We start from the raw sequence: 24,236 nt of genomic DNA, 5'->3' as shown, positions 1-24,236 counted from the left end.
CTCTCATCTGCGCGTCCTGCGGCCGCCAGGAGGAGCTGGGGAGCACCTTCGTGTGCGACGCCTGCGACAGGGGGTTCCATTCCAAGTGCGTCCGCGTCTGGCCGCCGCTCCTGCCCCCGCCCCCGCCGCCCGGGCCCCCTGGCGCGCGCCGGCCCCGCGCCGCGGCGAACGAGGACTGGATCTGCCCCCAGTGCGAGATGCGTGGCGCTCGCTCCACCCGCTGGAAGCTGGGCCCGGTCCCGCTTGACATCAACGCTGCCCCGCCGGAGGAACCCGTCGCAGCCTCCGCCCATGACATCAGCAGGCACTTCCTTGAGCTCCTTTTTACTTATATTGATATGTGCTTGACGCTCGAACTTCTTAGAGGCTATGAGTAGGTTGCTGCTTGCAAAACGTTGGTACTGAGCAACCCGTGATGGTAAGAAGCAAAACAGGGGATAGTGCTGTGAACCTTGTACTACTTATTTTGGTTGTCTCTTTGTTTGGTTTGGTGACTGCTACTGTTACAGTCTTATCATAAGAGTTAAAGTTTGTTCGTTAATTGTTATGCTACATAGATTAGCTTAGTTAATGGCATGTTACCTTTGATTTTTTTCCTTCTCTGTTTGAACTGTATTGCATGAGTATGTATAGTTTTGTATTTAGCTTCTAGTGTAGGATGTTTCTTGCATTGTGCGTATTGTCTCTTGTATATTAGCCCTGTTGGGCACTCAAACATAGAGAACCTACGTTGCTTTTGCCCCAAACCTAAACCTTAGCCACCACTAGCATGTCTTCGGCTTCGCAGTGAGTCACCATTGTGAAGGGTGGGTGCTCTTTCCACATTATGATCCATTCTTCGAAGTAAAAAGTACCATTCTCAATGATGAGCTTACTAAGGGAGGTCTTCTTGCAACAACCTCGAACATATTGGCTCCACATGCTCCTTTGTTCGGTTTAAGTGTGTCCTCTCACTTGAGCATGTTTAAAATGCAATTTCACGACATTGCTCTTCTGACTTCTCCTTGTGGTGAAGAAGATTTTTCTTTTATCTGTTAATTTGTTAATTGCATGATGATCATAAGTGATGTTTCTAGATTCTCTTTGGTACTTCCTTGGGTGTTGGCAACTCGGGAATCGGCACGAGCAACATGAGTCATGGCAGCAACTCCTTAGTGATAGCACTTGTCAGGTGCGGCATGTGCTGGCATGCGGCAGCTCAGAGCAGGATCCGGCGGCTGGGAGATGGCGGATGCGCACGTCAGAATAGCATAGAGCCATGAACCTAATCGGCCTCATGAATGTTCACGTATTAGGCATTTAGGCTTTGTGGGGCTTTTCTTGTTTTCTTCCAATCAAGTATATGCTTAAGTAAGTTAATCAGGATATGGGAGCCTTGTGCGAATGCCTACCTACTCATTGCTACTCGACAAGCTTGATTCAATCTACTCCCTCTTTCACGTACGCCCCTAGTCAACAAGCTCCCGAGCCAATGGGGTCAAGGAACGTGATTGAGGAATGCGGCATGCTACTTGAGGGAGGTTTTGACAAGGTGGGGATGATAATGTTTCTGCGTTCTTGAGACGAGGAACATCGGCATGGTTCCACGTCCCCAGAGCCTTTGCTTATGCCTCATGCGCCTCTCCATCACATGCGCTTCTTCTCATATAAGTTAATTGCAAAACAAAGCAAGAACTCCTATCAACGACCATTTGTGGCCTCAAGTGGTCAATGTGGTAACAGCACAATCCTAGTATAGTACCTGTCACACTTGAGCATTAAGCTCAACTATGCCATGTTTCACATGCTCTTGAGGCCACCTCTGACAAGTATGCTCTTGAGGATCACCTGATGTAAAATATCCGCCACCCTCAATTTCCCACATGCTAGGTGGATCGCCTATTGATGGATCATCATTTCCTTCAGTGCCTCATTGATGTTGTGTATTATTATGTGATTGATTTATTTGCATATAGATGATCCTCATGATTGTCATACCTTGTTGTTCAAACATGTTCTTCGATGCATCAAGGGCTCCCTTTCTTACAATTTATGGATCACTCGCTCCTCAGCAATGTCCCTTACCGCATATACAGATGGTGATTCAATGAGTTTACTAGATATTTGGTCACCAAGTATGGATATTATCTCTACCTCAGAGACAACCTAGCATCGCAATCCTCTAATGCTAGATGACTTCCTCACGCAGTTGTGGAGGTGTGCTATCACCTTTTCCAACTTGGCTGTGGTGCTTCTCCATGAACTCAACCATCCTCTATGGAAGGCGACCGTCCCCGCCCTCATTTGTGACAGTATTAGTGCTATTTACATGTCCACAAACCTATCACAATCTTATCGAGATAGAGCTCTACATTTTGTGCAACAAGATTTCTTTGCTTGAATTTCTTGTTTGGCATGCCCTCATGTTGTCTTGGTTTCATCTATATCTTCGTGTAGGACAACCATTGTTGCTCCTGAACTCCATGGCATACGCTACGTTTGCAAGGTTATCGATGTGATTATGCGTGAGCATTGATGTTTCCCTACATTGCCAAACATGCCATGGCATGCTCAACACGTTTACACACAAAGTCAAAGACCCCTTGCGATTGTGGCAAGGTTGGCACTTATATGTCAAGTAAGCTTGCAGCGAGATTTGTTGTGTTGTAGAATTAGTGGGATAGGTATGACCTATGCAATGAAGACCATTGTGACCATGCCTGATGATGTTTGCAATGATCTTTGTGACAAAAATGTAGGTCATCCCCCTTAGTCAAGGGGCTATTACCTTCCTCGTAAGTCTCCATGCATTGAAACCTAGTGAATCTTGATGGATAGCTATTAGTTCCTTTTTGTCCTTTTGACCTAGGCGAATCTTTCCGCAAATCAAGCGTTAGCCCAGCAATCATGGCCTACAATACAAGTAGTATCCTCCATGTCTACACTAGATCCAGTGACCACACTATAAGTCATGTGGTCATCGGCTCTAGTATGACTAAGTAGTAAATAACCATGTAGACATTTGAACGCGCAATATGAAAACTAATTAGGAAGTTGCTACTACCTGATTCTTTAATTACTGTTTGCAGACATTGAAAACAGAATCTCTTTGAAAGATAACTTTCGCGACTTGTCATGGCGTGGGCATGCGAGGCCCACAAGAAGGCAACAGTACTAGAGAACCTTTAGCCATCCAGGATCAAGTTCCTTTCCATTCCGGTCATAATTCCACTACCATCCTCTATTCAATTTGGAATTTGGTCCCCCCATTCATTAGTTAATGAGGACAATTATGTCTCCTGATAAGGAGCTTAGATGTCTACTTTCCATATTAATATCTTTGTTAGAAAAGATGTTATTACTTGTACATTTTGCACAAACATGTGAGTATGCATTTTTTCCCCATTAGCATATTGTGAAATCTCAAAATGGTTTTACAATACACTGGACTTGTACACATGATTGCTGGAATGACCCGGTGCTGAAATGTTCCGTTCCAGTTAGCAAAACACAATAGGTATGCCAATGGAACTAGCAAGTAATGGTACAAACAGTTATTATCATATGTGTGTCTAGGCAGAGTCAGTCACGTGCGTGCCGGCTCAAAGTAGTGTGGATCCATAGGGGCTTAGAGTTTTGGAAATTTTAACTGTGTGAGTGGGATGGTCCATAAAACTGTATTTGCTTGATTGATTTTAACTGTAAATATCTGAGTGTCTTGACTTTTATACCGGTTCATGCCTGATTTTTGCTGTTCTGCATTCTGGTTTTTAAGGTCCCGATCCATGCAGTTATTTCCATTCACAGGGCTTTTAGGTGGGGATCAAAGACCATTTATGTGCTTACCCATGGATCCACTGAATTTAGGCCCACACGGATAGGTCCCTTATCTGAGTGTGAGTGGAAATGTTTTGTTTCTCCAGTGATTGTTATTTTTGTTGTCTGCCCTTTGTTTGATGATATTCTTGGTAAGATACCACATCTGTTCTATATTAGATGGAAATATTAAAAATGGGAATACATGAAAGCTTGGCAAGCATATTGTAGTTGAGTTAGAAGGAGTTTACTAGCTAAATTTCATACAAGCATACAGCTAATATTTATTATCAACATTTTGTTACAGAAATTGCCAATCATCCAACCATTTTTTTTCTAACGCTACAGCTATCGGTCACAAGTTTTTTGTTTGTTCTGATTAGTTCATGCACATTTATTTACCCTTTTGCTGACCAACTATGATAATAATGTCTTTTCCTTGAGCAAAACTTTTAGGACCACAGTAATATGTAGCATATATTGTGGACAGCCATATTGTTTTTCTTGTTTGAAGGATCAGCACTAGTGCAGTTATCTCTCATAGGCATGTGTTTTTTAATGTTAAGTTCTATATCAAATAGTTACATCTCTTTTAAGTCCTTGTGCACAGAGATAATTTTCTTTTTGGGAGAAACGCAATTTTACATGGTCTGGATTCTGATCTGACTTAAAAGTTCAAACATGACATTGCGATATAATTGTGAAACCAGGCGTCCTAACATCAAAATTGTTCTAAAGTTGCCCCTACACCAAATTGTTCAATCAGCATACTTGTACCAAGAGTGGTCTCTACCTTTCCATGGTTTGAAATTGTTAAATTAGCATCCATATGTTCAACTTGGTCAACCACATCCTTGTAATTCGTTTCTTGCACCCAACCAGGCCTCGTCGGATATACTTGATTGAATGATGACGTGTAATTTGTCAATAAGATAATATTTAGTTAAAGCACGTTTTTGCTTTATATGGTGCTGGTAGACTGAGTCTATAGACCGGCTTTCCCCTTTATATATACCCCTATAACCTGTCTCCCAATAAAAAGAAAACTAAAAAATTAGGTAGAATCCCCAAGTACCCCTAGTGCTCCTGCCCCCTATCAGCACAGAAATCTTGCTTCATACAACAGGAGAGTTGTAGATCGGCATATCTGTGCATCTTGTGGTATTGATCTGAAATAACTTTTTTTTGGGGGGTCCGATTTGAGGGGCGTCGGTGGGGGAACTAGGGCCTGTTGTTTGAGATGCGCATCTAGGGTTCAAACTGAATGCTGATTTGCTATCTTCTGAGTTGTGAAGTGTTTAAATTTGCATCAGATTATCGGTATTACAGAATTACTAAGATAGTCATCTTGAGGGTGAGCTTTCCATGGATCTGATTGATGTAAGAACTTTGCCTATTCTGCTTGTTTTTAGCGGGTAAATCTCACCCACAGTGGAGTTCTGTGATGGGATGAGTTGGATTGCAAGCATCTTTTGGGGGATTTAGGGTTTCCAGAAGGAAAATTGGTCTTTTGCCTATTCTGCTTGTTTTAGTGGGTAAATCTCGTCCACAGTGGGGCTTTGTGATGGGATGAGCTGGGTTGCAGGTGTCTATTTGGGGATTTAGGGTTTCCAGAAGGAAAATTGATCTTTGCCTCTTCTGCTTGTTTTAGTGGTTAAATCTCGTCCACAATGGAGTTCTGTGATGGAGTGTGTGTTGGATTGCAAGCATCTATTGGGGGATTTAGGGTTTCCTGAAGGAAGATTTCTGCGTTCATTCTTTGGCTGCCCGGCGTATGAGCCTCACGGCCGCTCAGCTCCAGTACATATGTGAGTTAGCAGCGTTGTTCCAGAAGATAACCTATTTAGAGTGGCCTGTCTGCAAATCAGATAACCTATTTAGAGTGGCCTGTCTGCAAATCAGATAACTTATTTAGAGTGCCCTGTTTGCAAATCCAATATTAAATATTGATTTACTCCAAATAAGTAACCACTGCAGCCTAGTGGTGAGGACAACCATATCATCATCACCGTTAGTTGCTAACTTCTTGAAGAACTTGGCATGATCAGAGACCTGGCTTTTTCCCCCCTGATATTTAACTATAATGAATGTCATGTCCAGGATTTATTGTTAAGGTGTCTGAACAGAAAAACATGAAACAAATTGATATCCAGAAATGACAGACTTGCATTTACTACAGTAACTTCTATTATTATTATTAAGTACTTCTTGGCATTGCCATGTTTGCTGTCTTTCTTGTCAGTCTGGTCTTTGGTTGCTTTGACAGTAACAATGTCTGTAAATTCGTTAAAGTTTCCCAGTAACCTTCTCATGCAGACACTGTTATCATAAGGTAGCTAACATGTTCATGTGCCTCCTGCAGAGCAAATATCTCTGATGGAGCCCAGTTGAGTGAATTTGCTAGGTTGCCACATTTTGAGGGGGTTCACTTGAACAATACTGCTCTTTATGGTAAGGATGACAGATCAATCATTTACTCATATTTAAAAATTGCAAGTGAGATGTGTTGGTTATTTTGCCTAGAGTTTTAATGTGATTTCTTAGTTCTTAGCTTTTTTTAGATAGTGGTTCTTAGCTTCTAGACAGCAATATCTATCTCTATTTCTTTTCTCAAAAGGATCTCTGTTTTTTCTTTTAAAAGAGGCTTTTAGACAGGGATTTGCTTTGCTAACTGTCAAGCTAAAATCTTCAGTCATTATGCTCGGTGCATAGCCAATCTGTGCCCATTCTCTGTATGGTTATTCTGGTCCCCAAAAATATTCAGGTCTTACTAACATTTTAAGTCAACTGCATGTTGTTCAGAGCTGCATGTACTATAAACATGTGGTTTGAAATGTGATTAGCTATTATTCGTGCAGCTTATACTAATTACACTTGTTGCCTTGTAGATGGAATGCAGTTTATGCCACAATTTGATCTTACTCATTGTCTTGGCATAAGACAGAAATTTACTTCCATAGACCGAGACATAAATGCTGATGGTAATGTACCACAAAGGTCAATTCATTTACGCAGAAAAAGAGATGGTCCACAAACATCAACATTACCCAAAGGTTCTGAGAACCATGAGTTTGTAAATGCCGGAATTTTTATGGAACCATCCTTTTTTACCAAGGCAACGGAACAAAGTACTAGTGAATATAAAAGTTTGTTAAAGCCTCCAAAATTTCTTGTGGAGAAGAGTAGTCATCAACCACATCATTGTCCAGTGAGTATTTTGCTTTGTCCATTGCAGATTCTGGTTCTTCATCCAATGCTCATTTTATGTCCCTGCTCTCCAATTGCGCAGCCTCTTTCTTTTTTTTTGAGACCCAGAATGAAGTGAGATTCTTTTATCTTATGTTTTTTATACTGATTTCAACTACATTACTTTGTTGTGGTGAAACTCTAGGTTGTCCTACCTGTTCAATACAGTGATTTCTTTATTACCAGCTTGGGAGAAATTGACAATCGGACAAGCTACCATAATTCCTACCAGATATGGCCTGTTGGGTTTACATCATACTGGCATGATAGAGTTACTGGTTCACTGTTTGAGTGTGAGGTGTGTGATGGAGGGAATTTTGGACCTATGTTTAAGGTGAGAAGAGTACCGTGTTCAGCGTTCCAACTTCCAGATGCATCAACCACAGTGTGCCCAAACATTGTGAGAAAGGCTGATACAATAGAAACAATGGAAAGTAGTGGTGTCATTGAAGATACTGCTAATGATACTGATGATAATATTTCCATGCTCCTATCGGATTTCTCTGAGACAAACCAAGATTTCTTATCATGTCTCAGTAAAGATATGGAGGGTAAAGGTAGTTTAGGGTGCAGCAGTGTACAAACTTCAAATATGGCAGTGCCAGCTGTAGTGTTACATTCTGGGTCTTCCAGTCGGGCACCGACTAAAGATGCAAATCTGCATGACAAGATTGGGGACTTTACATTTGAAGGAACAACACCCTCCTCAGCTTGGAGGATGATTTCTTGTGCTATGATGGAAGCTTGTGAAAAAATGTACAAGGAACATGGCCATTTGGCATTATCCTGCACGCACAATATTGAAAAGTCTTCATTTGACTATGGGAGCGGATCTCAGAACACTGACGGTCCTTGCAATCTATTGGCTAGATTTTGCTCATCAAATGGGCCCAGGATACCACGATTTATAGAAAAGGAGGATGATGTGGAATCAGCTTGTGCATTACTTAAAGAATGGTTGTATCAGGACAGAATTGGGTTTGATTTGGAATTTGTTCAAGAAATTGTGGAATCTCTTCCTAAGTCCAGGGCTTGTTCAAACTATCAGTTCTTGCGTGACAGGACTGGATTTAACTCTTCACTGACAATCGCAAGTGGTACACTGTTAGCTGTTAATAAAAGTAGTCCAAGCAATGGGGATGTCATGTCATATGGTAGACATGGATCTATAGTGACTGGGCCACAGGATCATGCTCAGCCTAGCTCTTTTAGCATCCGTGAGCTTCCTCTAGGAAATCCTTTTAGCCGCAAGCTTCCACCAGAATTGGCAGGAGATGTTTTCCAGGTAGTTTGGCCCCTGTTTTCTTTCCCTTGTTCCACTGTTTAAAACTGACACCTCTTTATTTGTTCGTTTCTTGTTCTAAGTTTTGGAACTGGGTTAACCTTGCAATGTTCTTTTAGGTATTGGAGTTTCTTGGACGATTTGCTGAAATTATTGGCCTGAAAGAACTTCCTTCAGTTGAGCAAGTAGAAGATGAACTTATTAACCCATGGCCAATTTGTGCAAATCAAAAGGACATTCAACACTATAGGGATCACACTCCACCAATGAATTCACCTGCTAATGTTTCTACATCATATTCAAATGGTGAATCAGGCCTAACTACTAATGAAGAAACAGCATCTGTGTTTATTCCAGTTGAAACTTCAACATGTGAAGCTGCTGAAGATAAGTTGGCTGCCCAGACACTTGGGAGATGTAGTGGTGTAGTGTTACCTGAGATCCACCTTGCACTCTTGAAAGTTCTTTTTACTGAGCTAGTGCCAAGAGTTGCAATTTTTGTGGATCCAAGAATTGATTCAAAGGAATCCAAATCTAAACGGGGAAGAAAGAGGGATACTGATACTCTAACAAGAGAATTAAAGATTGATATGCTAACTGCTAACAAATTAACTTGGCCAGAGTTGGCTAGAAGGTATATTTTAGTTGTTTCTTCCCTGAGTGGCTGCATGGATTTGTCTGATATTTCTAGTCGAGAAGGAGTCAAGTTGTTCCGCTGCCTACAAGGTGATGGTGGTATACTGTGTGGAGCCCTACCTGGGGTTGTTGGCATGGAGAAGGATGCATTGGTAAGGAGTTTGCCTTGTATTAGCTTTATTTGCACTTCTGATTTATTTGGCACAGAAGATACATAATTTTCAGTTTGCCCTGTCTCTGCTGTCTTCAAATTTAGAGTTCAATTACTCCCTCCGTCCTTAAATATATGATGTTTAGGACAAGCGCTTGTCCTAAACGTCATATATTTAAGGACGGAGGTAGTATTTTAGTTGGCTGGTAGCAATCTTGCATTGGTCATTAATGTTGTATCATTATGTTCTGTCTTTTCCTGTATTTATCTTCAACTTTGTTTTATGTATCCACTTTTATAATAGCAGGCTAAATCCTATTGTATTTGTAATATGTTACATATTACACAATTCCATTATGGGGTAACGGTGGACCTTTGTAGAGGGAAATTAAATTTAAAGAAAAGCTAACTGAACCTTTCTAGCCAAGCCAGCATTATTTGTAATTATTTGTTTTCTAAATTCTACTAGCACTTGTTCGCTATTTGTTTTTGACAGTTATGTCTGCATATCATTAGCAATAATCTTCTTGTATTTCAGTTGCTTGCCGAGGCTGAAACATTGATATGCAATTCTTCAGCGAATGAAGGGAATAAGGTCTTTACGATGGATTACAAGGATAGTGATATTGTACATTCCCCTGAGCAGCCCGCTTGTGATGCTACATTACCGGATTGGGTGAAATCACTGGAGCCTGTGAGAAAATTGCCAACTAATGTAGGAACAAGAATAAGAAAGTGTGTTTATGAAGCTTTGGAGAGGAAACCTCCAGAATGGGCAAGGAAAATTTTGGATCATTCAATCAGTAAAGAGGTCTACAAGGGTAATGCATCTGGGCCAACCAAGGTTTGTCAAGTTCCTGCTGATGCTAAGTGATATATTGAACTACTTTTGTGTTTGCTTTCATATTATCTCATTATCAGATATATTCAGCTCCGTGTTTACTCAAAACCTCACCACATGTTTATTCTTTTAATATGTTATTTACTTTGAACTATTGACAGATTCCTCACAAAAAAATGGGTATGTCAGAGATAGGTAGGCCTAGGATAGCAAATTAGGTATCATTTATATCTTTGTTGGAGATGCAAATTCTGTTCCCCTTCAGATGCTCTTCTAACATGCCTTTTCTTCTGTAGCTTATCTGATCAGAAATTTTTTGTTACTTTTTAATCTGAACTTACTACCATTGTCCCAGTCTCATGAAAATTGGGTATGTAGCTGCAAGAAGAGGAAAGGCACCAGGTTGGAAGGCCATTATGCATGCTGTGAAACTATGCTCAAAATGTTTTTTTTTTCTCGAACACGCAGGAGAACTATGCTCAAAATGTTACATTTAGATGTTACAAAAGTTACCATCATAATATTATTCTTACTTGGTTTCATATAAATCAATGGTCAAATCTATGTTTTGGAGATGCGTTGGTGTCTTAAAGACTTAAACATCACTTTTACTTCAGCATCAAACTAGACTTGATCTTCACCTTTGTGTTTACTGTGTATCCTTTACTCTGAGAAAATTAGGACTAGGGTATCCGTAGAATGTACTAAAAGGTGTTTTTTTTTTCAGAAACTTGTCTTATCTGTCTTGGCAGAGGCTTGTCGTAAAAAAGTACCCCAGAATCCAGAAAAACCAAGAAAAGAGAGAAATATTATCTCCATCTCAGAGGCTATCTTGAAAAAGTGCCGTATTGTCCTACGGCGTGCTATTTCTTCCGATGAATCAAAGCCTTTTGGCAATTTGCTTGGAACAACTCTAACAAATTCCAATGAGAATGAGGATGAGGGCATTCTTGGATTTCCTGGTATGGTATCTCGCCCTTTGGACTTCCGCACAATTGATATAAGGCTGGCTATGGGAGCTTATCGTGGATCTTGGGAGGCCTTTCTTGATGATGTACAAGAAGTATGTTTTCTTTGGCACCTTGCACTTCTGTAATAGCTTGAAATGACGTTTTATACTGTCCTTTCTGCTATTTCCATGAAAACTAGACACATCATGGTACCCATGGCTGTACTTCTACTTGTATCATTTTGCCTGACATTTTCTTTCGGTCACCATGTTGTGCCCGTATTCTACTATTACAATGCTCTTCTATACGTCTAGAACCTGGATTGCTTATTCAGGAATTATTTGATATGTCTGCTTTTAGCCCCTGGACTGCTTGTTTTATGAATTAATAACAGACAGAACCCTAGTGTTGAATAACTCAATTATAATCCTAATATACTTATCTTTGAATCTTGTTATTTATTTCAGTAATGCAGTGATACCCAATATCCATGCACCACTTTTATTTATTTTCTATTGAAATATGTTGGTTGTTTCTTCACACTTCTTATGAGTCATTCTCTCATCTTTTTGAGATTTTTTTTTAAAAAAACCCTCCCATGTATAGCTCATGAAGCAAGAATTGGTCATATCTTCATGACTCCCTTATTCTCACATGCAACTAGTTCTGTAGACTGACTAAGCTTTACTATGCTGATGAGGTTCAGTTGCCTTGAGATGGAACCAAACTATCCAACAAAGAAACTGAGTTACGATAATGTGTTTAATTTAGTCTTGAAACTATATTCATTTTTATTGAAATGTTCATTATATGAGCTCAGATCAAGATATGCAGCCAAAACGCCGTTATATTTTGTGGACCACCTTTGCTAATGTGTTGCTAACTGAGCAGTGGACAAAACATTGTAAATTGTATTTATTTCTGTCATACTTGGAGAACAGAGTAATAACTTGGTTGGTAGAATCTCACACACCTAGGCTTGAACTGGGTGCTCGCAGGTCATGTGAATACCTCCCTAAAGGGTTCAGTATTACCCTCAAAACAAAGCCAAGGGGATGCCTTCTCCCTATTATCTTTTTTTTTCTTTTTAAATGCATTTATTTTGGTGGATGTGCTCTTTTCGCCACTTTTACTTTACCTCTGTTATATCTTAAAAGAACCCATGTGCAACATATTCAGTGGTCAAAATTCAAAATATGGTGTCTTTTTGTTCACCTGCAGGTAATCCATAATCTGCAAACTGCATTTGCTGATCGACCTGAAGTGCTGGTAATGGTTGTAGCGCTGTCTCAAAGTTTTGAGTCATTGTATAAGTCAGAGGTTCGTTATGCTTGCCTGTTCTTGCAGGATCTTGCTTTTTATGTTCAGGGATGTATAATTTTAGCTGTTACCATATTAATAATAACCTCCATTATGGTATCGTTAATGTACCTAAGAACTTGATTTCCAATAACTACTTGTTCACCTCTCTTAGTTCTCTGAAGTGATTGCAAATTGTGAGCAAAGTTTTGGAATATTATATTTGCAGTTGCACTTGTACATATTGATCTATGCTTCCCAGTGATAATGCTTAGATACCAGTTTCGTATATTGGCCTTACTGTGACCATTTCTGTTTATTAAATAATATGCTCTTGATTTTTCACTAAACCTTTCTCATTTTTTTTTACATGACTGGTGCAGGTACAAGACCTTGTTAAAAAATTTGACAAATATCTAAGCAACGAGAATGGTAATTCGGAAATCCACAATCAATTACAAGATGCTCTCATGGCAGCAAACAACAAGCTGCCCAAAGCCCCATGGGAGGATGGTGTCTGCAAAGTCTGCGGCATCGATCGGGACGATGAAAGCGTCCTTCTGTGCGATAATTGCGACTCTGAATACCACACTTATTGCCTGAACCCACCACTGGCACGCATACCACTTGGAAACTGGTACTGTCCATCATGTTTGTCAGGGCAAAACAGAACAAATATTGATGACAATACTCATGTCCTAATGCAAGAAGAAAAGAAGTGTGTTGGGGAGGAAGCTCATGTTTTTCTTGAGAAACTCAACAAGTTAGCTATGGCCATGGACGAGAAGGAGTACTGGGAGCTTAGTGTACCAGAGGTGTGTCTTTATCTTTGAATTGAATTAAAGTTATCAGCTTGTTACTCTTTGAAAGCTTTTCATGTATTTTTGTGTATCATTTGCTTAGGAGTCTTTGTGTTCCTTCGTCCCAGATAACTAAAGTATGTGAACATGCAAAATATATCCTTTTGAAGTTATTTAAAGTTGTTTAAGATTTGTCATTTGTAATATCACATGGGCACTCTAGCTTTACATGGCTTGAACTTATCAGAACTCACTATTCCCTCTTGTTTTTTTTATTTAATAAATCACATTTTGACTGGTCGCGTAGATTTAGAAAATTACAATGCTGGAAGATGATCGTTGTCAGCATGTATAAATGCTTAGGAAAGAGAATGGAATAAGGGTCAACGAGAGCAAATGTCCATAAATGTAATGTGCATGCAAACTTTATAATCTGCAACAGGATTACAAAACAAATAGGCCTTCGCAATCAGTGGGGGTTGGAGGTTGTGCTAACTAAATGTTATTTGTCATGCTGTTTTCTATGAAAGATAAGTGACAACCTTCTGATATGTTATTTTGATCTTCAAATTGCAGAGGATATATTTGCTGAAATTTCTATGTGACGAATTGCTCAACACAGCTCTAATCAGGGAACATTTAGATCAATGTTCAGATAAGTCAAATGATCTCCAGCAGAAGTTACGTTATCTGAATTATGAACTGAAAGAGTTGAAGTATCAGGTAGAAATAAGAAGTACATATGCTACACAAAGTAGATGGATGAAAAATGATCATGTAAGCAATAGTTCAGGACCTGTGGAAAATCAGCAGCGTTCTATGCCCACAGCATTGGAGCATCTTGAAGAAGCTGAACGGGTTAATGTTGGAGTTAACCTAAACACAGCTGCTGAAGGGGCTCCTACTGGACCATTGAATGTGGGTAAACCTTACAGTACGGACAATGACATATCCAGTACATCTGTTACTGAAGGAAATAGATCTTTGGGACTTTCAAAACAAGCATCGGATATAGTTACTGACCGGATTGACGGGAGTTCCATTGGTGAAGGGTCCCAAAGTTGTGAGAAATCAGTAGGTGGCAGAAGTGGTACTTGTGATAATTTGAATATGGGAGAGGATCATTCTGCTGCAGTTATCAGTACACCAAATGGAGAGTTGCCTGATGACAATGCTAGGACACCATCCCAGGATAACCTTGAAGCATCGACAACTAAATTGGCCGACCATGATGCTGATAACAATGAAACAAATAATTTATTGGATAGGATTTCACAGGTTCAGGATTCAATTAGCACATCAGAGTTACAGCTCAGTATGGCATCCTTTAGAAGAGAGTGCCTTGGAAGGGATTCTGTGGGTCGATTGTACTGGGTTACAGGAAGACCTGGTAAACGTCCTCGACTAGTCGCTGATGGAAGCATGCTGATACCCAAAGACAGAGACATTAGCATGGTCACCAGCTATCCTCAGTCTACATTTGATTGTAGAGGTTGGAATTCGGCATCAATTGTTATATATGAATCTGATGAAGAAATCAAGTGTCTTGTTGACTGGCTAAGGGACACTGATCCAAGGGAGAAGGACCTGAAAGACTCTATCCTGCACTGGCAAAAGTCTCTTTATCACCAGGCTAGTTTTTCTGTCAGTGATTCTCCAGCATCCAAGTTTTCAAAGAGTGAACCACTTACGGACCTTCCAGACACCAAGGCTTTTATAGTTTTGGAGCAAAAATATGGCCTGCAATTGGATCAAGACACTACTGAGCTATCCAAAAAGAGAGGAAGGAAGACAAAGTCAGGTTCTGAAGAAGGAATATATCGCTGCGACTGTTTAGAACCTGTATGGCCTTCTCGACACCATTGTTTAACTTGTCATGAGACTTATCTTACATCGACAGAATATGAAGGGCATGATGGTGGAAAATGCAACAGCAGCGATGACTCTCCTAATCAAAGCAAAGAAAGTGATGAATCAAAACTGAAGGGTACCAAGTCTGATATAAAGGAAAAGGATCCTGTAGATCATAGTTGCTCTGTTGAGCCATCTAACAGTGGAAATTTGGATCCATGCCCTGTAGACTTTGAAGAAATTTGTAAAAAGTTTATCACAAATGATTCAAACAAGGAGATAGTGAAGGAGATTGGGCTCCTTGGATCAAATGGAGTTCCATCTTTTGTTCCTTCACCTGCATTTTTCCTTGATCCACCAGCTCTGTTAAGTGAAAATAAAAGAAATGATGATATCCCAAATGATTGGTCTTCCTCTTTGGAGGAATGCCAGGCAATGTCTGCCAAAAAGTCTGGGCAAGAGGGAGTCCAAGCTGATCAAGATTGTCCTGGCAATACAGGTGATGAGCAGATGCCAAAATCTAAGAAGCCTGTTAGGGATAGTGCTTCAGCCAAGGAAGCATCTTCTTTGACAGACAAACCGACAAGATTACTAACTGTTAACGGGGGCTTGGTTCCGGAGGGATCATTAATGCCTCTGATAGGCAGGAACTTTCATATCCTAAAGCAGCTAAAGATAAACTTGCTTGATGTCGAAGCAGCTTTGCCTGAGGAAGCATTGATAGCCTCAAAATCTCAGCAAATAAGAAGACGTTCATGGCGTGCTTTTGTGAAGGGTGCAGAATCAATATCTCATGTACGTCAGCCTATTTATTTATTTACTTCCAATTTACTGACGAAAACCTATTTAAATAGTACTGGTTTTTTTTTCCCAGAGAGTTTCCATGCACCATTTTTGTTTCCCAAGAAACTAATCTCTGCTGTTATAGAAACCAACTTGATCTCTATCTCTATTTTTTTAAGAAATCTCATCACCTTCCTAACTAAATAATCTCCTACATTTTTTTGACTTATTACTCCTAATCTTACTTCCCACTCTCAATCAACCTTGCATCTGAATGTTGCATTGATTTGAGCTGCCCTCTCTGTTTGACTCAAAATGACTATTGCATGGTCTTTTTGTCGCCAGACTGAGAAATAAGGCCAATAAAGAATTTTATTATTTAGGATGTAATTAACCAATTGGCGGTGTGACAGATCCAAATGGTCATGGGACCTAATCAGTAATCCCTGTCTGTTCCTTCTAACTCAAATCTGCGAAATTGCAGTTTCAGTTATGCTAGAAATCATTTCAGTATGATTCAGTTACTGATTAATCATGGCCTTGCCTCTTTTAGGTGGTACTGGCAACCAACTTCTTGCAGAGTATGATAAAAGCCGAGTTCCTGAAGAAAGATTGGTGGTATTGGTCCTCCTTCACAGCAGCTATCAAGACGACAACCGTATCAGCGCTTGCACTCAGGATCTACACCCTTGACGACTGCATCATGTACACAAAGGATCCTGCTCCAAACCCTGATCCAGCTGACAATGCAAGATCTGGAAACAAGGGGAAGAGGAAGAGAGATGCCGATTCATGAGCATCATGATGGAGGGTGGGTGCTCCTGGCTCCACTGTAGATTCTAAAATTAGAAGTTTCTCAGTTCTCGGCAGCATAACAATGCGGTCAGGTAGATCGGAGGTATAGATGATAGTGATACAAGTCATCTTGGTTACCGTAGATTGTGGTGTCCCATCAAGGGTGTGACCTTGTTCTACCCATTTCGGTCTCGTCATACTTACCAGCCCGCCGACTTCTGTTGTTGTTAAGGTTCAGAATAATCTCTGTAAATTCTGTTCGAGGGATGGCACCAGCAATTATTCCGGCAGGAGCAGCGGCGATAATTTGCCTAATGGGTTGGCCTGTTCTGGGGATTAGATCAGGTATTGCTAGGTCGGTAGGATTGATCCCATTTCTACCCTGCTTCGTTTTATTTTAGTGGCAGCAGTGGGTAGTTCTCATGGTGTTTTTTTAGTGCCGGGCATTGTGTTCAGGATGTCCCTGCAGTATCTGACTGCGTTAGGGCATTGACACATGACGAATGTAATATTTTTTTTGACATAGAAGTTGTAACTAAACCGAAACTAATAATGAAGAATGAAAATGAATCCATATCCCCTTTCCCCGTTTCTTCATGTCAGAAGAGTTTTCACTTCTGCCACCCAACTTGTGTGGGCGGAAAGGTTGAACAACCGCCCCCATCGCTAGGTTACTGCCCTGCTTCTTGGTTTTGGTTTGGGACTTCGAGTTGGGATAAGATGGACAGAGAAAAATGAGTTGGTGAAGGTAGGTTTGGTAGGGAAATGGAGTCTTGATCTATTTGATCCTGAGGTCAGTGTACTCCCTCCGTCCCAAATAAACCGCTAGCTTTTTGGGCTAGCTTCCGTGCTAGGGGAAGCTCGAAAGCAGGCAAATTCCGGTAGCTTTCTCGGCCTACTTCGTTAGAATTACCCGCCTGCTATCGGCACCACCGTGCTGCAGCTTAAACAAAATAGACCCTTAGTGTGTGGTGCTATCGTGCTGGTAGCGCCAAGCGTGTCGTGTAGATCGATGGCACGACCGTGGCCGCCCTTGGGGTTGGGGTGCTCCTCCACTTTGCCTACGGCGAGCGCTGCCCCGGCCTGCTTGTTCGGAGGTTTCAGCTAGCCTTGTAGTAGGGTGATCTGAGCTTTGAGGTTGAGGCTTAGGTTGCTCCTGTGATCTTTCTCAAACTACTAAAATAAATGTAATGGATAAGATTTTCCCTGAATGGAGGTCATATCAGTTTCACAACCACATCTTCGTCAGCATTTGATTCTTCCTTCAGTCCTAGCGGGGGAAGCTGGCCAAGGCCGAGGAAGAAGAGAGGGAGGCTTCGGCCCCGGTTAGAAAAAGGAGAAAATGGAGAGGGAAATGTTGGGCTGGTACTACTGGGCCGAGGTTGAGAACGGGAAGAGGATTTGGCCCAGACTTATTTAGGTACTGATCGAGAAGTTCCAGAGAAATTGGAAGATTCAAATCTGAATCAGCATAAAAAGAATTCAGAAAACTCCAATAAGTTACAACTTACAAGCATCTCATGAGCTCCTTTTTGTGCCGGTTTTCATGTTATATCATTTAAATTTAAGTCGACTGCCATGTACTTTGCCTATATTCCAATCGACAAAATTAGCATTTGTTTAAAGGAATTTCTAATAGTTTCACATCTTGATTGGATTTTATTATTAATTAGCAAAAGATAACAGGGTGTTACATGGGCGATGGCCGCGGTGGGCACACAGGGTTGCACGTGGGGCAATTGGCCTGGCACTCGGCCCACGTTCGGTAACAGTTCCCTTATACTGGCAGCAATAACAGAGGTTGTGGTTGCAAAAATCCGAAACACGGAATTTGAGGGTGATCTTCCTCTTGTCATCTACTGATGTGTTCTTGACCGTGGGAGCATTTGAACTTGTTCTTCCAGCATTCTGAGTATGACCTATTGGAATAGTTTGTTTTCGCCTTAGGAGGTAACTAAATACACATCTCTATTCATCAAGAATTTAGTGACAAGGTACACTGAAAAAAAGGGAAGAAAAAGACAGGACGACAGCATATACGTACACTGTCCGGATAGTGCTAGGCACCCAAGAATCATAACAAACAAGATAACCACCACATGCGGCAGGCCACTGACGCCGCTGCCCCTCATATTGGATCTTTCACTATTCGTCGTTGGATTGAATCGTATGAGAGAGATTGAATGTGAGCTATGGCCATGGTTCAATGTGCCGCGATATATAGAGCATACGGAGTACCAGGCTCCGCCTCTCCCGTCTAATTTATTGCTACTAATATAGGAAAACGGAGTTATGGCAGATAATTTTGTTTTGCCAACAAGGCTGGCAAAGACCTACATTTAGATCCTGTTTCAGCTGACCTTTAGCTGGGTGGTAAGTAAGACACTAGCTAAACTTTAATTGGGGATCCCAACAGCTAATCTTTACATAGTCATACCATTTGAATAAAATCTCTACCCATATATATGACCTTATAAACAGGACTTTATATTAATGAATTAATTTTGCCAAATCTATAATAAAATCTCTACCCATATATCTGACCATTAGAATAGTTGTTCTTGATGCCCTGGACTCCTCAGTTCATCCGAATTCATGAGACCACTTATGTCCTGCATTCTTCTATAACGTAATGATGTTGCGGCAAACTCCCATGTATGTCCTGCATCTTCTATAACGACGTGAAACTGGAAAAGACACTTCTCTAGCTACTAACTGCAGAAACACCCATTCGATAGGACTAACCGATGAGGATGGTTCATCCATGCCGGCTTGGAAGTAGATGAAATATTTTGCCACTATCAGTGGCGGCCATTCACTTGCGTCTCCGCTTGCAGATCTAGTTCTCCTCCCTTGCAATTCACTTGCGCCAGATGGATAGAACGATGACCAAGATGGAGCGTCATATGGTCGAGATAGCGAAGATTGAGGTTGTGGTGCATGCGGTGGCATTGGCGATGGCGCATGAGGGTTGGAGGCAGCCTCTGTCGAGATACTTTGCCTATATTCGGATCAACAAAGTTAGCATTTGTTTGGTGGAATTTTGAAAAGGTTTGCGTTTTTACTGGTTTTTATTAATAATTAGCAAAACATGGAGGTGTTACATAGGCGATGGTTGCGTTGAGCACTTAGGGTTGCACATGGGGCAGTTGGCCTTGCACTCATCCCACGATTTGAAACACTTGCTTGTATTCAAACAACAATAGCAGAAGTTGCGGTTGCAGAAATCCTGGATGCAGAACTTGAGGACTATCTCCTTATCTGCTGATGTGTAATTAACCATGTGATGAGCATTCGAACTTTTATTGGCATGGCTATTTTGATAGTTCCTCCATGTTCCTCCATCCTTCTGAGTATGACCTATTGGAATACTTTGTTTTCATCTCACTAGGTACATAGCATCATGAATTTTGTGACAGGGTACATAGCACAAAAAAGAACAAAAATACAAGATGGCGGCATATACGTACGTTGTGCGGGTAGTGCTAGGCACACAAAAGTCATAATGAACAATATAGCCACCACATGCACCAAGCTGCTGATGCCGTTGCCTCTCATACAATTTGATCTTTTACTGATCATTGTATCTGTTGGACTGAGACGTATGAGACAGATTGATAACATGAGCAATGCCCATGATTTCGATGTGCTACGGTATATATAGAGCATATAAAGTACAGAGACAAATCTACATGCTATTCTCACTTCATCTTTATGTGAGGCCCTCCTTTATAAATTATTGCTACTATGTTAAATATTTATTCACCGTCATACAAGGCTAAAAAAGCTCTTCACTTTGTGTCAACAAATTAATTTTGCCAACACCATAATAAAATTTATTTGTACCTATATATGACGTGGATGATTTTGTGCAATTTATATATTTATTAAAGATGTAGTTAAAAATTTCCACAAACTTCGAAAAAATATAGGTCTTCTAAAATCGCGCATGTGCAATAAGCATACATGATGATGGATTAGTGCTCAATAATCAGGATCCAAATTATAAACCATGTGATGGAGTCCGCGTGTGCATGCAGATCAAGCCAAGCAAGCAGGGGAAAAACTGGCACGAGCATTTTTTTGGAGGAAAAAACATCCTGCTAGTAAAAGTGTTTGTATTGAAACAGAAACACGTCTGAAAATATCTCATTCAGTTACATTGGACATGGGATAAGTGGCACTGATCGATGAGCAAGTGCTCATGTACGCTGCATGAATCAGCTGTTTCTTCGTCTTCTTTTTTCGAGAAACTCGATACAACTCGGGATATCTGAGAAGACACCCTGCACTCCCTCTTGCGTATGGTTAGCAACTCATGCGCGACTTTATTCTGTTCTCTACTAATCTTGACGAACCTCATGCTTGATAGAATCTCAGCATCCTGGAGAGCGTCACGAATTATGAACGACGCCAATGATCTATCTATGCCTCCAGCTTTAAGCTTCTCCACCACTCACTCCAAGATCGCCTCTCGGTCTGGCCAGCGCCCGGCCATCCTGATTCCCTCAAGGCAAGCTTGTGCCTCCACCTCCTCCGCGTCTCTGCAATGCCTTAGGAGACACTAGGAAGCCAAGAGTGGCTAGCCAGAATTATTTCTGATAATTACTCCCACAGCTGCCCCTCCCGTTTCCTTGATGAAGGCTCCATCAACATTGATCTGTAGGGTCTCTCCAGGCGGCGGTACCCATCTTCCATCAGCAGCCGGCTTCTTCACGACGGGGTGGGCATTCCTTCCTCGGTCCAGCTTCTTCTTCCCGCGTGTATCGCCCTCCACTTGTTGTTGTTGGATTTGGAACAGTGCCTCTATGTAGTGTGTCAGAAAAAGCACTGAGCTGGCGATAGAGATCTGCTCTCCTGCTTGCAATAAGTTGTTCTTGACATTCCAACACCTCCATATTAGCATGAGAAAATTTGAACTAGAAACGGCATCATACCTGTCCAATATGGCAAGTAGCCGTTCAAGCCCTGTATTTCTCAAATCTGCTTCTGCTAGTAGAGCCACTTGCTTCCTAAGCTCATTCCTGAGGGCACGTGCCTACATGCAAGAGATGATCGCATGAAAAACATCCTCCATTTGGTGACCACACAACTCACAGCTGCACTCGTGATCAAGATGCCTATACTTCTTGTTCTATCTCATTGGCAGCCCATTGTTGACCACCTTCCAAGCAAAAACTCTAACCTTTGATGGCACTCCAGCACTCCACACTCGTTTCCACAGAGCTCGCTCTCCTTCTATACTAGAGTTGGAACCGGTGGCGCCCATCTCATACTTTTCACGCATAGCCAACTTGTATGCAATTCTGACCGAGAGCATGCCTGTCTTTTCAAAGTTCCACGCAATCCAGTCTGCAGATGGTGTGGAGGGTAGTTTAATCTTCAAGATCTCATCGACATTGCAGGGATAGAAAAATCTTCTAATAGCAGCTTCATCCCATATATTGGCCGTCTGGTCAATGAGGTGGGAAATCCGTCGCAACCTACACGTCCTCACACTCCCGATTGGCTTCATACCATACGACCTGGGTATCCAATTGTCTCGCTATATACGAATGGAACTACCATCGCCGACCCGCCAAGTTACCCCCTTCTCGAGCAATTCCAGCCTATACTCAATGGCCCTCCATGTTTGCGAGGCTTCCTCGGCTACCACAGTATCCAAGAGGTTTCCTGCAGGGAAGTATTTTTGCCTTTAGGATGCGAGCACACAGGCCATCTAGGAAGATAAGTAAGTGCCAAGCCTGTTTAGCAAGTAGAGCATGATTAAAAAGCATCAAATCCTTAAAACCCATTCCTCCAAAACCTTTGGGCATTAGCATGGTCGTCCATGGAACCCATTGAACTTTTCGTCTGCCCCTCTCTGATCCCCACCAATAAGCATGAATAGCTTTCATTAGATCCTCACATAGACCACCCATAAGCTTGAAAATGCTCATGATATAGTTCGAGAGCGCTTGGGCTACTGATTTAATTAGGACTTCTTTCCCAACTGACGACAACTCCTTTTCCTTCCAAGCAGTCATGCGCTCTACAAACCTCGCCTCAAGTGGTTGGAAAATTCCTCTTTTTATGCGCCTCTGAGGTGTAGGTAGGCCCAAATACTTCTCCTCAAAATCCAATCTCTCCACCCCCAGAATGCTATGGACCTGTTGGACAACATCCCCTTCCCTTCCTTCTTGCATGAGCAGAGAATATTTATTGGGGCTTAATAGCTGGCCTGTGTTCCTCTCAAATATAGTTAAAATAGCTTTTACCTGGTGTGCCGATTCAACAATAGCACGGAAGAAGAGCAGGCTAGCGTCGGCGAACAACAGATGAGAGATGCTCGACGTGCGCCTACAGACTTTGATTTCCTTTAGCCGTCCTATTCCTTCATGGTGTTTTAGCAGGACAGAGAGGCCATCAGCAACTAAAATAAAGAGGAAGGGCAAAAGCGGATCACCTTGACGTAGACCACAAGATGGGGTAAAGGGTGCCAACGGAGCCCCATTGAAGCGAACTGTGTAGCGAACAGTGGACACATATGTCATGATCCACTGCACCCACTGACTTTGAAGGCCTAGCTTCTCCAACAAAATCTTTAGGTAACCCCAGTCAACACGGTCATACACTTTCAACAAATCCAACTTATATGCACAAAACTCCTCCTTATCACCAAAACCCTTCTGAATTGCATGTATGCACTTGAACGCAATAATAGCGTTGTCTGTAATCATATGGCTGGGCACAAAAGCACTTTGCTCTGGCGAGATAATTTCTCCCAAAAATGGCCTCAACCTGTTCCAGGCACTTGGAGATAACTTTGTAAATAACATTGCATAAGCTAATGGATCGGAAATCCTTTAGCTCTTCTGGGTTATTTCCTTTGGGGATTAGCACTATAGCCGTGTCATTTATACTCGGTGGCATAATCCCATCCAAAAAAACTTCTTGACAGCCCTAATCACGTCTTCCCGCAATGTGTGCTAGTGCCTCTGGAGGAAACGTGCTGGGAATCCATCCGGCCCTAGAGCCTTCAGGGATCCCATCTGGAAAAGAGCATCCGATATTTCTTGATCTGTGAATTCTTTGCATAGCTGTTGATTTATTGCCTCTGAAACTTTGTGTTCAGTTAGATTGAGAAGCTCGTTTGGTATAACACCCAGATTTGCCTCATACAACCTCATGAAGAAATCAGCTGTCATTTGCTTAAGGCCATGCGGAGTATCACACCAATTGCCTTCCGCATCTTTCAGCTTCTTAATATGATTCTTACGAGCTCGCCAAACAGCTTGCCGATGAAAATAACTTGTATTACTATCTTCCTCTTTTAACCATGCAATACACGAGCGCTGCAGCCACATCATTTCTTGGCATTCTTTATGTACCATAGAATGTAAAAAAAAACAAGATCAACATGTTAAGTGGAATTCAAATTATTAGGGATGATATAGACTGTAGATAATGTGAGCACAAGAGACTACAAAATTATGGTAGCGAACCGCACGGCTTTGGAGAAGTCACAGTGAAAAACAGATGCTCATCGTTCTCAGTACTGTTGCATCTAGAACACAAATAAGAGGTATCATTTCCTCCATTGTTCAGAGCTTTGAGTTCCAGTCCTCCAAAAGAGGAGTTACCGAAGTATTTTTGCCCATAAGGCTTTGGCTCGCTCAGCACCCTCCATGAAGTCCTGTGAAGGGGGTTTCACTGAAGGTGAAAAGATCTCTAGAGCCTAGTGCCTAATAACCCTCTAGGTCCTTTAGGTATACAAAACTTGTTACAAGCTGAAAAGCACTGAAGACTGAAGAGTACACTGAACACA

General features: G+C 41.5%; 1 protein-coding gene across 2 annotated transcripts; it reads left to right on the top strand.

Annotated features, from left to right (window-relative positions):
- Nucleotides 1–6: 6 nt before the first annotated feature.
- Nucleotides 7–17,026, top strand: LOC101759900 (methyl-CpG-binding domain-containing protein 9). Of its 2 annotated transcripts, none has more exons than XM_004951550.3 (11): nucleotides 7–304; nucleotides 6,158–6,246; nucleotides 6,684–7,003; nucleotides 7,187–8,326; nucleotides 8,443–9,111; nucleotides 9,649–9,954; nucleotides 10,679–11,014; nucleotides 12,123–12,221; nucleotides 12,584–13,015; nucleotides 13,577–15,646; nucleotides 16,188–16,430. In XM_004951550.3, the coding sequence occupies exons 1-11, from the start codon at nucleotides 198–200 to the stop codon at nucleotides 16,428–16,430; spliced, it is 5,811 nt and encodes a 1,936-aa protein (XP_004951607.3). In that variant the 5' UTR covers nucleotides 7–197. The 2 variants fall into 2 exon arrangements, with proteins under 2 accessions (XP_004951607.3, XP_022684064.1); XM_022828329.1 differs by lacking the exon at nucleotides 7–304 and adding an exon at nucleotides 5,455–5,603 and having other exon boundaries at nucleotides 16,188–17,026.
- The last annotated feature ends 7,210 nt before the right edge of the window (nucleotides 17,027–24,236 follow it).

Source organism: Setaria italica, chromosome I (genome assembly GCF_000263155.2).
Source record: "Setaria italica strain Yugu1 chromosome I, Setaria_italica_v2.0, whole genome shotgun sequence".
In the NCBI taxonomy this organism is placed as follows: domain Eukaryota; kingdom Viridiplantae; phylum Streptophyta; class Magnoliopsida; order Poales; family Poaceae; genus Setaria; species Setaria italica.
Note: the sequence above shows the minus strand (reverse complement) of the source record. Positions and strands in the feature narration are given on the sequence as shown.

Coding starts and splice junctions, on each gene's coding strand:
- LOC101759900 (XM_022828329.1), top strand. CDS start 5,479: ATGGAGTGTGTGTTGGATTGCAAGCATCTATTGGGGGATTTAGGGTTT. Junction 11,015..12,122: donor TTCTTGATGATGTACAAGAA/GTATGTTTTCTT, acceptor GTTCACCTGCAG/GTAATCCATAATCTGCAAAC. Junction 12,222..12,583: donor AGTCATTGTATAAGTCAGAG/GTTCGTTATGCT, acceptor TGACTGGTGCAG/GTACAAGACCTTGTTAAAAA.